The 15,000-nt window shown below is 48.4% G+C and overlaps 2 protein-coding genes across 6 annotated transcripts in view; one reads left to right on the forward strand and one right to left on the reverse strand.

Moving 5' to 3' along the window:
* The window catches only part of LOC118232866 (collagen alpha-1(XVI) chain-like), a 54,398-nt gene extending 46,355 nt beyond the window's left edge, over positions 1–8,043 (forward strand). For all 5 annotated transcript variants that reach the window (XM_035428084.1, XM_035428055.1, XM_035428093.1 and 2 more), the window contains 12 exons: positions 231–275; positions 675–728; positions 1,439–1,492; positions 2,381–2,431; positions 2,748–2,846; positions 5,327–5,362; positions 5,552–5,596; positions 5,988–6,194; positions 6,386–6,449; positions 6,807–6,974; positions 7,655–7,732; positions 7,836–8,043. In XM_035428084.1, coding sequence (XP_035283975.1) covers positions 231–275; positions 675–728; positions 1,439–1,492; positions 2,381–2,431; positions 2,748–2,846; positions 5,327–5,362; positions 5,552–5,596; positions 5,988–6,194; positions 6,386–6,449; positions 6,807–6,974; positions 7,655–7,732; positions 7,836–8,026 — 1,092 coding nt within the window. In that variant the 3' untranslated portion in view covers positions 8,027–8,043. The remainder of the gene's footprint in view (positions 1–230; positions 276–674; positions 729–1,438; positions 1,493–2,380; positions 2,432–2,747; positions 2,847–5,326; positions 5,363–5,551; positions 5,597–5,987; positions 6,195–6,385; positions 6,450–6,806; positions 6,975–7,654; positions 7,733–7,835) is intronic.
* Positions 8,044–12,779: 4,736 nt separating this feature from the next.
* Positions 12,780–15,000, reverse strand: part of LOC118233413 (microtubule-actin cross-linking factor 1-like) — a 31,914-nt gene continuing 29,693 nt past the window's right edge. Inside the window, exon 28 of the mRNA XM_035429195.1 lies at positions 12,780–13,544. Within this exon, the coding sequence (XP_035285086.1) occupies positions 13,453–13,544 (92 nt within the window). The 3' untranslated portion in view covers positions 12,780–13,452. The remainder of the gene's footprint in view (positions 13,545–15,000) is intronic.

A 15,000-nucleotide genomic window follows, 5' to 3' on the forward strand; every position in this document is an offset into this window, starting at 1 on the left:
AAGTGTGTCGAGAACCCTAGAGAGAAGATTATTAATCAGATAAATTCAATATAAAACATAATAGTTCAAAGTTCAGTTTTGAACAATGTAAGATCATATTCCAGCACATGTTGAAATGTAAATGGAAGCTCATTCTCAGCATATTTTTTAGAGTAGTGGTGAACTGTAATGTAGCAGCTGTCCTGTAGAGGGCAGTGCAGTGTGATAATCACCATCTCTGAATCCTGCAGGGAACCATGGGAATTCCAGGGCCTTATGGCCCCCCAGGGCCAAAGGTAGAACCTCAGCCCAACAATACCATGCCAAACCACAACTCACACAACACACCATAACAAACCACAACTCTCACTCAACACCACACCATAACAAACCACAACTCTTACTCAAAACCACACCATAACAAACTCTTACTCAACACCACACCATGCCAAACCACAATTCACTCAATACGCCTTAACAAACCACAACTCACTCAACACCACTCCATGCCAAACCACAACTCACTTAACACCACAACATAACAAACCACAACTTTTACTCTACACAACACCATGATAAACCATAACTCCTTAAACACAGCATGTCCCCCATCTCAAAACATTTCATCCTGTTTATTTTTTTGTGATAGTAATATAGCATCTTTTCTTGCCCGTTTCGCTCTCTTTCTCTCTCAGGGATGTGTTGGTCCTCCAGGTCCATTTGGATTACCAGGCCTCCAAGGAATGGAGGTCAGTATCCTCTCACTTTCTCTTGCTCTTGCTCTCTCTCTTTTTTTTCGAAATACCTAATGACATCAAGGCAGGACCATACAGAATCGGGATAATCCAGGCTGCAGAACAAGCACTGCCAAGATCCATTTCAGTGGAGTCGTAAGCTGCCATAAGACCTGATGAAAAACATGGTCTGATATTGGAAGAGTGCAGAGGAAAGTCTGGAAGACATTTTGAAAGTGAAGTTTGGCTTCCAGCCTTTCCTGATGGATAGTAGAAATGGCATTTTAGAAGTCGGTGGGGGAGTGGCCATGGCTGGCAGGTATCCCAGGATCCCCTGCGCCCATGTCCCTCCTGTGTGAGGGAAACTGAGCGAACCGCCACCAGACTGGCTGCAGCAGTGTTCTGCTGCCTCACAGCCGAAGAGCAGCATCCCCGGGTTTATTAGCGATTCTTTGCCCCAGAATAAAAGGGGAGGGGCTTAGAGATCAGTGAGAACAGGCAAAGCTCTGAGAAACACAGGCTGGGCGGGGCTTTTGCATGTGAGAGCGAGTGTTGCCCCATATTCCTGTAGTGATCGCTCCTGATCACATGTACACTTGCAAACATTAAGCCGCAAATATGACTGCAGCCCACAGCAGCTGGTATAACTGTGGAGTGTACTTTCCGATTGGCTGTGGGAACAGAGGAATATCCTCTCTGATTGGCTGGTGGCCCTCTGCTTGCAGGGTGACCTTGGAATGCCCGGTGAAGAGGGATCCCAGGGGCCCCCAGGAACCCCTGTGAGTGTCAGCACCAGGAGTGTGTGTGTGTGTGTGTGTGTGTGTGTGAGTGTGTGTGTGTGTGTGAGAGCACCAGGAGTGTGTGTGTGTGTGTGTGTGTCACCACCAGGAGTGTGTGTGTGTGTGTCAGCACCAGGAGTGTGTGTGTGTGTGTGTGTGTGTCAGCACCAGGAGTGTGTGTGTGTCAGCACCAGGAGTGTGTGTGTGTGTGTGTGTCAGCACCAGGAGTGTGTGTGTGTGTGTGTGTGTCAGCACCAGTAGTGTGTGTATGTGTGTGTGTGTGAGTGTCAGCACCAGGAGTGTGTGTGTGTGTGTGTGAGTGTCAGCACCAGGAGTGTGTGTGTGTGTGTGTGTGTCAGCACCAGGAGTGTGTGTGTGTGTGTGTCAGCACCAGGAGTGTGTGTGTGTGTGAGTGTCAGCACCAGGAGTGTGTGTGTGTGTGTGTCAGCACCAGGAGTGTGTGTAAGTGTGTGTGTGTGAGTGTCAGCACCAGGAGTGTGTGTGTGTGTGTGTGAGTGTCAGCACCAGGAGTGTGTGTGTGTGTGTGTGTGTCAGCACCAGGAGTGTGTGTGTGTGTGTGTCAGCACCAGGAGTGTGTGTGTGTGTGAGTGTCAGCACCAGGAGTGTGTGTGTGTGTGTGTCAGCACCAGGAGTGTGTGTAAGTGTGTGTGTGTGAGTGTCAGCACCAGGAGTGTGTGTAAGTGTGTGTGTGTGTGTCAGCACCAGGAGTGTGTGTGTGTGTGTGTGTATGCGTGTGTGTGTGAGTGTCAGCACCAGGAGTGTGTGTGTGTGTGTATGTGTGTGTGAGAGTGTGTGTGTGTGTGTGTGTGTGTGTAGAAATTTGTGTGTGTGAGTGTATAAACTTGTTTTTCTTTCTCTGTGATGTAGGGATCTCAAGGTCCATCTGGTCCACCCGGTCCACCTGGACCACACGGCCCAGTAAGAATTAGTATCACACACACACACACACACACACACCCTGTACACACACACACTCACACACACACCCTCTACACATAAACACACACACACACTCGCACACACACACTCACACATATTCTCTACACACACACAAACACAAATACACACACACACACACACACACTCACACACACACACACCCTGTACACACACACACACACTCACACACACACCCTCTACACATACACATGCACACACACGCAAACACATCTCCAGCTGCGGTAGGGGGGTTTTGGGCCTCTCTGAGTCTGGGTATGTGTGTGTCTGTTTGCAGGACGTTCAGGGAGAAGAGGGGGACAGAGGGGCAGCCGGGGAAAGAGGAGTACCAGGACTGGCAGGCTCTCCTGGGCCTACAGGACGTCCCGGTTCAGCAGTGAGTCTCAGCGCAGCTAGTGCAAATCCGCACAGCCAGGTGTCTTAGGAGTTACTCAGTCACACAGGTAGCATGCAGTGAGCGTGCTGTAAGTACAGTATACACTGAGTATAAAGTGGGTGTCTAATGGGTGTGAAACCAGTAATTATGTTATGAATATATCAAGTCTCCTTTCACAGTCACACACTGAGCTCTAATAGACACACTGAGCTCTGATAGAGACACACTGAGCTCTGATAGAGACACACTGAGCTCTGACACACTGAGCTCTGATAGACACACTGAGCTCTAATAGAGACACACTGAGCTGTGATAGAGACACACTGAGCTCTGATAGACACACTGAGCTCTAATAGAGACACACTGAGCTCTGATAGACACACTGAGCTCTAATAGAGACACACTGAGCTGTGATAGAGACACACTGAGCTCTGATAGAGACACACTGAGCTCTGATAGAGACACACTGAGCTCTGACACACTGAGCTCTGATACACACTGAGCTCTGATAGAGACACACTGAGCTCTAATAGAGACACACTGAGCTGTGATAGAGACACACTGAGCTCTGATAGACACACTGAGCTCTGATAGAGACACACTGAGCTGTGATAGAGACACACTGAGCTCTGATAGAGACAAACTGAGCTCTGATAGACATACTGAGCTCTAATAGAGACACACTGAGCTGTGATAGACACACTGAGCTCTGATAGAGACACACTGAGCTCTGATAGAGGCACACTGAGCTCTGATAGACACACTGAGCTCTGATAGAGACACACTGAGCTCTGATAGACACACTGAGCTCTTATAGAGGCACACTGAGCTCTGATAGACACACTGAGCTCTGATAGAGACACACTGAGCTGTGATAGAGACACACTGAGCTCTGATAGAGACACACTGAGCTCTGATAGACACACTGAGCTCTGATAGAGACACACTGAGCTGTGATAGACACACTGAGCTCTTATAGAGGCACACTGAGCTCTGATAGACACACTGAGCTCTGATAGAGACACACTGAGCTCTGATAGAGACATACTGAGCTCTGATAGACACACTGAGCTCTGATAGAGACACACTGAGCTCTGACACACTGAGCTCTGATAGAGACACACTGAGCTCTGACACACTGAGCTCTGATAGAGACACACTGAGCTCTAATAGAGACACACTGAGCTCTGATGGAGACACACTGAGCTCTGATAGACACACTGAGCTCTGATAGAGACACACTGAGCTGTGATAGAGACACACTGAGCTCTGACACACTGAGCTCTGATAGAGACACACTGAGCTCTGACACACTGAGCTCAGATGGAGACACACTGAGCTCTGATAGACACACTGAGCTCTGATAGAGACACACTGAGCTCTAATAGAGACACACTGAGCTCTGATGGAGACACACTGAGCTCTGATAGACACACTGAGCTCTGATAGAGACACACTGAGCTCTGATAGACATACTGAGCTCTAATAGAGACACACTGAGCTGTGATAGAGACACACTGAGCTCTGATAGAGACGCACTGAGCTGTGATAGAGACACACTGAGCTCTGATAGAGACACACTGAGCTCTGATAGACACACTGAGCTCTTATAGAGGCACACTGAGCTCTGATAGACACACTGAGCTCTGATAGACACACACTGAGCTCTGATAGAGACACACTGAGCTGAGATAGAGACACACTGAGCTCTGATAGAGACACACTGAGCTCTGATAGACACACTGAGCTCTAATAGAGACACACTGAGCTGTGATAGACACACTGAGCTCTTATAGAGGCACACTGAGCTCTGATAGACACACTGAGCTCTGATAGAGACACACTGAGCTCTGATAGAGACACACTGAGCTCTGATAGACACACTGAGCTCTGATAGAGACACACTGAGCTCTGATAGACACACTGAGCTCTGATAGAGACACACTGAGCTCTGATAGAGACACACTGAGCTCTGACACACTGAGCTCTGATAGAGACACACTGAGCTCTAATAGAGACACACTGAGCTCTGATGGAGACACACTGAGCTCTGATAGACACACTGAGCTGTGATAGAGACACACTGAGCTGTGATAGAGACACACTGAGCTCTGACACACTGAGCTCTGTTAGAGACATACTGAGCTCTGACACACTGAGCTCAGATGGAGACACACTGAGCTCTGATAGACACACTGAGCTCTGATAGAGACACACTGAGCTCTGATAGACACACTGAGCTCTGATAGAGACACACTGAGCTCTGATAGAGACACACTGAGCTGTGATAGAGACACACTGAGCTCTGATAGACACACTGAGCTCTGATAGAGACACACTGAGCTCTGATAGAGACACACTGAGCTCTGATAGTGTTTCTGTTGATTCAGGTGTATGTTTCTGGGATCTCTGTATACGCTCGCTGTACACAGGATGATCAGTACAGCTCCTTTTATCACTGTTCCTGATCTGTCCAACAGGGGGAGCCGGGCAAAGATGGTTCTCCAGGCAAAGACGTGAGTTTTGTTTTTCTGACCTCTGACCTCTGACTTGTGAGCTGACCTGTGACATTTAAAATCTTCCCAAATGTCTGGCTGCACATTGTTTTATCACTGGCCACAGGAATGCTCTAGAAACTGCAATTAGATCCTCTCTTTCTCCTCTCTTACTCTCTCTCTCCCCCCCTTCTTTCTCTCTGTTTTTAGGGGTCTCCAGGACACCCAGGAATGAGGGGGCCCCCTGGTCAGAAGGTGGGAGTTTGGTCTCAGCGACACACCCTGGTTTCTCTGTCGTTATTTAAATGTGTACTGTGTGTGTCTGGGCCCCCTGCTGGTCAGAGCGCAGTGCTGAATGTGTGTGTGTATGTGTGTGTGCCCCCTTCTGGTCAGAGCGCAGTGCTGCATGTGTGTGTGTATGTGTGTGTGCGCACCCCCTGCTGGTCAAAGCGAAGTGCTGCATGTGTGTGTGTGTGTGCCCCCTGCTGGTCAGAGTGCAGTGCTGCATGTGCGTGTTTTGTGTATGTGTGTGTGCGCCCCCTGCTGGTCAGAGCGCAGTGCTGCATGTGTGTGTTTTTGTGTATGTGTATGTGTGCTCCCCCTGCTGGTCAGAGCGCAGTGCTACATGTGTGTGTCTCTCTCTCAGGGGGAGGCGGGGCCTGTAGGGCCGAGGGGTACCCCAGGGGAGCCAGGTGACCCCGGCCCGCCCAGCGGGGGGTACTCCTCGTGGAAGTCCTCTGGTGGGGGTCTGAGGGGCCTCATGGGCCCCCACGGGGAGCCTGGAGAGGAGGGGGACCCCGGCCCCCCAGGGTCCACCGGCACCCCCGGAACACCAGGGTTACCTGGGATACAGGTGAGAGTCACTGTACTTCCACAAGATCATATCTCACAGTTCAGCTTCCTGTGTTCCAGTGTTAACCGCTTTATTAAATCTCTCTCTCCCCCCATGCTCTCTCTATTTCTCTCATCTCTTTTTCTCTGCCCTATCTCTCTCTTTCTCCATCTTTCCCTTATCTTTCTTACTCTCTCTCATTGCTTCTGTAGGCTCCAGTGAACTATGATGAAATTGAGAGCTTAATTCGCCAGCAGGTCAATAGGATCTTTGATGGTGAGTACACACTGCACTGTCATGTGACCCTCTCAGTGTTCCTGTTTCAGTCATGTGACCCTCTCTGTGTTCCTGTTTCAGTTGTGTGACCCGCTCTGTCTTTCTGTTTCAGTCATGTGACCCTCTCTGTGTTCCTGTTTCAGTTGTGTGACCCGCTCTGTCTTTCTGTTTCGATCATGTGACCCTCTCAGTGTTCCTGTTTCAGTCATGTGACCCTCTCAGTGTTCCTGTTTCAGTCGTGTGACCCTCTCTGTGTTTCTGTTTCGATCATGTGACCCTCTCAGTGTTCCTGTTTCAGTCATGTGACCCTCTCAGTGTTCCTGTTTCAGTCGTGTGACCCTCTCTGTGCTCCTGCAGAGCGGCTGGTCTCCTTCCTGTCCCACAGACAGGCGCCGCCGGGCGTGGTCTCCCCCCGTGGCCCTCCGGGGCCCCCTGGGCAGGACGGAGTACCTGGGGAACAGGGCTGTGCCGGCCAGCCCGGCCTACCTGGACAACCTGGCCAGCACGGGCCCGGGGGACCTCCAGGTGAGCCTGTAACACCAGCACTTCCTGTGTGTGAGCCTGTAACACCAGCACTTCCTGTGTGTGAGCCTGTAACACCAGCACTTCCTGTGTGTGAGTCTGTAACACCAGCACTTCCTGTGTGTGAGTCTGTAACACCAGCACTTCCTGTGTGTGAGCCTGTAACATCAGCACTTCCTGTGTGTGAGTCTGTACCATCAGCACTTCCTGTGTGTGAGTCTGTACCATCAGCACTTCCTGTGTGTGGAGTCTGTAACACCAGCACTTCCTGTGTGTGGAGTCTGTAACACCAGCACTTCCTGTGTGTGAGTCTGTAACACCAGCACTTCCTGTGTTTGAGTCTGTAACATCAGCACTTCCTGTGTGTGGAGTCTGTAACACCAGCACTTCCTGTGTGTGGAGTCTGTAACACCAGCACTTTCTGTCTGTGAGTCTGTAACATCAGCACTTCCTGTGTGTGTTTGTAACATCAGCACTTCCTGTGTGTGGAGTCTGTAACACCAGCACTTCCTGTGTGGGAGTCTGTAACATCAGCACTTTCTGTGTTTGGAGTCTGTAACACCAGCACTTCCTGTGTGGGAATCTGTAACATCAGCACTTCCTGTGTGTGTTTGTAACATCAGCACTTCCTGCGTGTGGAGTCTGTGATGTCTCACTTCCTGTGTGGGCGTGTCTTCCTGCAGGTGCGGTGGGGGTGAAAGGGCAGAAGGGGCCGGTGGGGGACGCAGAGGTGGGGCGCAGGGGCAGGTCTGGAGCTCCAGGTGAGAGCCCAGGTGCCAAACGTTCGGAGGAAGAGCACCGTCTCTGTTTCCTGCTCAGGATGGTGTGATGGATCATTCTTCTCTCTCTGTCCCTTCACACCAGGCGTTCCCGGGCCCCCAGGCTATGGGACAGTAGGCCCCCCAGGACCGGTGGGACAGCAGGGCGTGCCGGGCCCCCCAGGGCCCCCGGGCCCCCCCGGACAGGCCGGGGAACGAGGCCGGTGTGACCCCTCCGGCTGCCGAAACATACGGCCCGTTCAGTTCATCCCTAAGGGCCCTCTGTGGAGGGGATGAGTACAGAGGAGAGGGGGAGAGGGGCCTAAGGGCCCTCTGTGGAGGGGATGAGTACAGAGGAGAGGGGGAGAGGGGGAGGGAGAGAGAGGAGGAGGGGGAGAGGGTGGAAGGGAGGGAGGGAGGGAGGGAGGGAGGGGGAGAGGGAGGGTGGGGGAGAGGGTGGAAGGTGGGAGTGAGAGAGGGTGGAAGGGAGGGAGGGAGAGGGGGAGGGAGAGAGAGAGGGATATGGGGAATGGGAGAGAAAGAGAGAGGGGGAGAGGGAGGAAGGGATGGAGGGGGGGAGGGGAAGGGAGAGAGAGGGGGAAGGGAGAGGGGCAGGGAGAGAGAGGGATATGGGGAATGGGAGAGAAAGAGAGAGGGGGGAGAGGGAGGAAGGGATGGAGGGAGGGAAGAAGAGAGGGGGAGAGAGGCAGAGAGGAGAGGGAGGGAGGGAGGGAGGGAGGGAGGGAAAGAGAAACAGGGGGAGGAAGAAATCGAGTAGATCTGACTGAAGGTTTTTGGGAGATTTAGTAACATTAACCCTATGGCGTAATCCATAAGTAATATGAAGTTTTGTGTCTGTGGGGCCAGATTTAAATATAATTATGCATTAATAAACAGAAACTCCACCGGAGCCTGGGACGAGCCCAGTGCTGCATTAATAAGCTGAAGTCCTGCACGTTCCCGGGTCCAGTGCAGCAGAGAGTCTGGCTCTTTGGACCAGACAGAGCTGGGTCTGCTCTCCCTGTGACAGGTTTACCCCACAAACAAGCCCAGCTGCTGATTAATGAGCAGAACCCCCCCCCCCCCCCACCCCCCAGTGTGGAGGGAACTCTCCAGGCCGACGGCGGGACGGGTAACGGAGTTTTCCCAGCGCTTGACTTCGGCAAACGAGGCGGCTGATCAGAACGCGAGCAGCGGCTGTGTTTATTAGTGTTAATTAGGCAGGCTGCTGGACTGAGAAACTGCTGTTTTGGGGAGTGTGCTCAGTGTAGGCTGTGCTCGTTAAGGAGGTGTGCAGGATGGCCCTTCAGTTTTTAAAGTGTGAGAATGAACAGGACTATCTCGGAATTAAGCACATCCACTGTACTTGGATTATTATTCTTGCTGAAATGTTCCTAATGCAGGACTGGGGTTGTGTGGATAGCACGAGGGTAATCAGTGCAGGTCGGTTTGCATGGACTTCACAGTGTTACAAAGCAGATATCGATCCCTGAATCACAGAGCACTTTCATTGGCCGAAAAAGAAAACTGAAGAAGCTTTCTCTGTCTATTAGCCTGTTGGGGGGGGGGGGGGCGGTGCCAGATGGAAGTTATTTTGCCTGGTGGTAAATATTTATCAACAGAACTGGGCCTGGAGAGTACTTTCTGAGCTTTGTGCCACTGTACATATTTATGTGTAAAGTTTTCTTTAAAATCAACAGCAGCGGCATTATCCATTATCATGACAGTCATCCTTGATTTATTCAGAAAATGTACCTGTTCAGAATATATTTTTGTATGCTTGTAAATTTTTATGGTTTTACGTTTGAAAGAGTAGCTGGGAACCTGTCTGTTTTCATAACCGGCCTTTGTTCTGACTGTAAATCATGTTTTATGTCGCCGGTAGCTACTCTTGTGTTTTCAATATATATTTTTTGATTGAAATCCAAAGTGCGAAATGCAGACGTCATATTTCCTGGAAGGCGTTTCTGGATCAGATGTGCGTGTGCTGGTGTGATGAAGCTCTGTGCTTTCTGCAGACTGGTATTATTAGATCCTTTGACCGTAGTCCATATCCCACTAAAAATATCTGCGTTTGCACACTTAATCCAGGGATATCTTTCCCAGAAACGTTTTTTTGTGTATTTTTCATTTAGTCCATATAAGAAACAGTGTAAGAATTGTAATGCCTGTATGTCCGTATGTGGAATAACAGGACGGGGCTTCCAGTCAGCGTTAATAGTTTTGTACACCTACTCACACAGTATTTACTGCACTGTACTGTTTGTGTGTTTGGCCATCGCTACATCACCTCAAAGCCTGCAAAAGATTTTTGTTTTGTTTTGTGTTCATGGAAACTGGTCGTAATAAAAACATATGGAGCCGTGGCGATGGTTGATGTGAAGTGGTGCATCTCGTTGTGTGAGTGGGTGGGGAGTGGGAGGTAATGGATTGTGGGATACCTGGCTGCGGGGTTGGGAGGTCTGACGCCTCCCCAGCAGCACTGTGGCTCATCTCCGTTCCGACTGCGCGTGGTTAATGCCCTGGTTACCATGGCAACTCTAGTCACCGAGCTCCGTTTTCCATGGCAACGCTGGTCTCTGTCCAGCACCACCCAGCAGACACCAGGAACACGCTTCGGATGCGTCCAAGAGACGACTCTCACACAACTGCTGCTCTTCTCTCTGTGCTGTTCGTGAATCAGGAATTTAGGAAGCTCTGTTTTTAATGCTAACTGTAGTGAAACTCTATTCATTTAGATATTTCAGTGAAATATCCCACCCGCCTTCCTGGACGCCCACACAGATCAGAGCAGTGGTTCTCACGTTTGGTCCTGTGGGTCTCCTGTTCATGTAGATTTTTTGCTCCAGCCACATTTGAAACCCCTAAATTGTAAACAAGCTGTTCATCGTTCTTAAATGAAACTCTTTTACTGCCTGTGATTAGATGACATTGATTTAGCAGACACTGTTGTCCAGAGCAGCATGCGCAGTGAAAGAACACAGGTGCATTCACCTGGTTAATACGCGTGCTAGGGCCGGGTCTGGCTAACGACATTCTTAAACAACATCACAAATGCAAATGATGTGATGATTCACCCTTTTAAGGCCCCATTATGCATTAATAACCCTCATATCCACATCCCAGCGCTTTTATGAGTCAGTCCGATTGATCAATGCTCTCATTTAATGTTCTACATGGCAAACGATGCCGTTAGAAAGGGGGTTGCATTGTTTCATCATTAATTTGCCAGGTAGGACGTTAAATAACGTGGCAGAAGTTTGGTCAGAATAATGTTCACTGCGAGAACTGAACTGTGTTCTTGGCTATAAATAGCTGTATGAAATGAGTATTGTACCTTACTGAACCTGTGTTTTGCAGTTGTTCCAAAGACCATGATATGCACTTTTGTACGTCGCTTTGGGTAAAAGCATCTGATAAATCAATGTAATGTAAATGGTGGGTGAAATCTGTGAAGTGGGGGGGTGACAGGACCCAGTTTGTGAACCCCCCTCCCCCCATGTTAACAGTAAACTCACCAACTTTCCGTTGGAACGCCACTGCAAACACACCTGACGGTACAACTGAGCGGAGAGCGCTCTGGGAATGTGGAAAGGGTGCCTGATGTGGGTGTCCTAGCCAGCGTTCCAGTGCATTGTGGGAATATCCTCATTGTCTCTGTCTGTCCATCTATCTGCTCTCTATCTGTCTGTCCATCTATCTGCTCTCTCTCTGTCTGTCCATCTATCTGCTCTCTATCTGTCTGTCCATCTATCTGCTCTCTCTCTGTCTGTCCATCTATCTGCTCTCTATCTGTCTGTCCATCTATCTGCTCTCTCTCTGTCTGTCCATCTATCTGCTCTCTCTCTGTCTGTCCATCTATCTGCTCTCTGTCTGTCCATCTATCTGCTCTCTCTCTGTCTGTCCATCTATCTGCTCTCTATCTGTCTGTCCATCTATCTGCTCTCTATCTGTCTGTCCATCTATCTGCTCTCTCTCTGTCTGTCCATCTATCTGCTCTCTCTCTGTCTGTCCATCTATCTGCTCTCTCTCTGTCTGTCCATCTATCTGCTCTCTCTCTGTCTGTCCATCTATCTGCTCTCTGTCTGTCCATCTATCTGCTCTCTCTCTGTCTGTCCATCTATCTGCTCTCTGTCTGTCCATCTATCTGCTCTCTATCTGTCTGTTCTTTCCTCAGACGAGGCCCATAGAATCATATTTTGCTGCTGTTTGTGCTCGTGAAGCATATTCAACAGGGAACATATATAATTTGGGTTAAAGTTAGCATCGGTACATGAAAGGTTCAGGGTCTGCTGGCGTACAGCACCTGTCTGAACAGCTGGCAAGTTAATGACCAATGAGAGTTAAATTGTGTGTAAAATCCATGCTGGCTTCTGCTCAATGACCTTAGGTAAGAATCTCCTGAGCTGTAGTCTTCTGGGGAGCCACAGGGGGGCAGTATAACTTCACTATGGTGGGAAAGGAGATTAAACTATGCCCACTACAGTGAATTTCTTCGCTGTTGCGATAACAGAACATTTTTCACTTTGCTAAAGTATGGCACATATTCCATAATTTGACTGAATGAATAAAATAAATTATTTTTCTTCCACAGATAAAAAGGTTCAAACATTTTACAGAACACATAGAGCCAGAAATAGAGTTTAATGTGAGAAACGGGGTCAGGAAAATGGTAAGTGTTAGAGTTGAAGAATGATTTGGGTCAGCGTGCAGTAGTCTTTGAATCGGATTACCTAAATTGTTTCACTTTTTTGGACATATGACAACAATGCATTTTGCTATTTTTCAGTATAATTTAGATAATGACAAACAGTTGTCAACTTCTCTTTTCTTCACCTTCAGCAGTTCTCTGTCACAGTGCTGTAGTTTTTCAAACTGTTATCTGACAGACATTTTAGGCAAATATATAAAAATTTTACATTTGTTTGTGAACATTAGTTAAGGTTGAAAATGTTTTGAAAGCAGTGAAAGGGAATTATACTGCAGTGTCCAGTGTTACTGCAGTGTCACTCCTTGCAGGCAGAGAAAAATAATTATGCGCAAACAAAAGAACTTTGTAGTCACTTAGCTTTATTTTAATCTTCGCTTGTGCCTCCCAAAATGTTTTCAAAAAACTTCCATCACACAAAAGCACAGCTAGCGCATTGATCTTTATATTTCATATTCATGATCTTTACAGTCACACAAACACAAATTTGCTCCTGGTAAAACAGCGAGGAAAACCTTTCAGACAAAAAGGAAGGAGAGAAAGCAAGAGAGCGCTGGAGGAAACGGGGTTAAAGGTCACCCTCGCTGCCTCCTTCATCGTCCGCCATATTTGTAGTTTTTCAAAAAAGCAGGGCAAACCATTTACAAAAGAATGTTAAACTCGCTGAGTAAATAAAGCCTTTCTCCTTCACTAAATGATATGGCTCAACACTCAGATTCAAATCATGTCCTCACTTCAGCTAAAGGAAAAAAAACTAAACTAAAAAAGCAACAGGAGAATTTAAAACGTTCACATTCACAGTTTAAGTTTTTGCGTTTTTTGCACTCTATAAAAGCAGTGAAATGATCTCTTTATTCCACAGTACAGCATGGCCCAACAGGGCAGTTACACTGGGGAGAGGCTTCAGCACCCCCCCCACCCCCCAGTCATCTTCCTGTGATGTTATCCTCTTGCTCCCCCTCCCAGGGGGTCACATCGGCAGGTAAAGGCATATCCCAGGTAATCCACCAAAACTTCACTGGCCATCCCTCTGCTCCTCGCCACCCCCTGTTCGACCCCCCAACAGGCCTGTCAGCTGCCGTGGGAACGACTGTGTGTGTGACACGTCTAGGGGAAACGAATCAAAGGCATGTAACTCCTCTAGGGGAAACGAATCAAAGTCATGTAACTCCTCTAGGGGAAACGAATCAAAGGCATGTAACTCCTCTAGGGGAAACGAATCAAAGGCATGTAACTCCTCTAGGGGAAACAAATCAAAGGCATGTGACTCCTCTAGGGAAACGAATCAAAGGCATTTGACTCGTCTAGGGGAAACGAATCAAAGGCATGTGACTCATCCAGGGGAAACGAATCAAAGGCATGTAACTCATCTAGGGGAAACAAATCAAAGGCATGTGACTCCTCTAGGGAAACGAATCAAAGGCATTTGACTCGTCTAGGGGAAACGAATCAAAGGCATGTGACTCATCCAGGGGAAACGAATCAAAGGCATGTAACTCATCTAGGGGAAACGAATCAAAGGCATGTGACTCCTCTAGGGAAACGAATCAAAGGCATTTGACTCGTCTAGGGGAAACGAATCAAAGGCATGTGACTCATCCAGGGGAAACGAATCAAAGGCATGTAACTCATCTAGGGGAAACGAATCAAAGGCATGTGACTCCTCTAGGGGAAACGAATCAAAGGCATTTGACTCGTCTAGGGGAAACGAATCAAAGGCATTTGACTCGTCTAGGGGAAACGAATCAAAGGCATGTGACTCATCCAGGGGAAACGAATCAAAGGCGTGTAAGAATGAATCAATCAATCAATCAATTAATAAATATATAAGTATATAAGGAATTCTTATAAGTAATGAGTAGGTATAAGAGCCAATATATCCGAAAAATGCAATCAAAACTAATAAACAAAATGAGGGAAACTCTTGAGTACTGACATTCAGGGGAACCACACACAGAGTATAGTACTGATAGATAGACTCCACACCGCTGGTGTGCACACACAGAGTATAGTACTGATAGATAGACTCCACACCGCTGGTGTGCACACACAGAGTATAGTACTAATAGATAGACTCCACACCGCTGGTGTGCACACACAGAGTATAGTACTGATAGATAGACTCTACACCGCTGGTGTGCACACACAGAGTATAGTACTGATAGATAGACTCCACACCGCTGGTGTGCACACACAGAGTATAGTACTGATAGATAGACTCTACACCGCTGGTGTGCGCACACAGAGTGTAGTACTGATAGATAGACTCTACACCGCTGGTGTGCACACACAGAGTATAGTACTGATAGATAGACTCTACACCGCTGGTGTGCACACACAGAGTATAGTACTGATAGATAGACTCTACACCGCTGGTGTGCACACACAGAGTATAGTACTGACTCTACACCGCTGGTGTGCACACACAGAGTATAGCACTGATAGATAGACTCTACACCGCTGGTGTGCACACACAGAGTATAGTACTGATAGATAGACTCTACACCGCTGGTGTGCACACACAGAGTATAGTACTGATAGATAGACTCTACACCGCTGGTGT

Source organism: Anguilla anguilla, chromosome 1 (genome assembly GCF_013347855.1).
Source record: "Anguilla anguilla isolate fAngAng1 chromosome 1, fAngAng1.pri, whole genome shotgun sequence".
NCBI classification, from domain to species: Eukaryota; Metazoa; Chordata; class Actinopteri; order Anguilliformes; family Anguillidae; genus Anguilla; species Anguilla anguilla.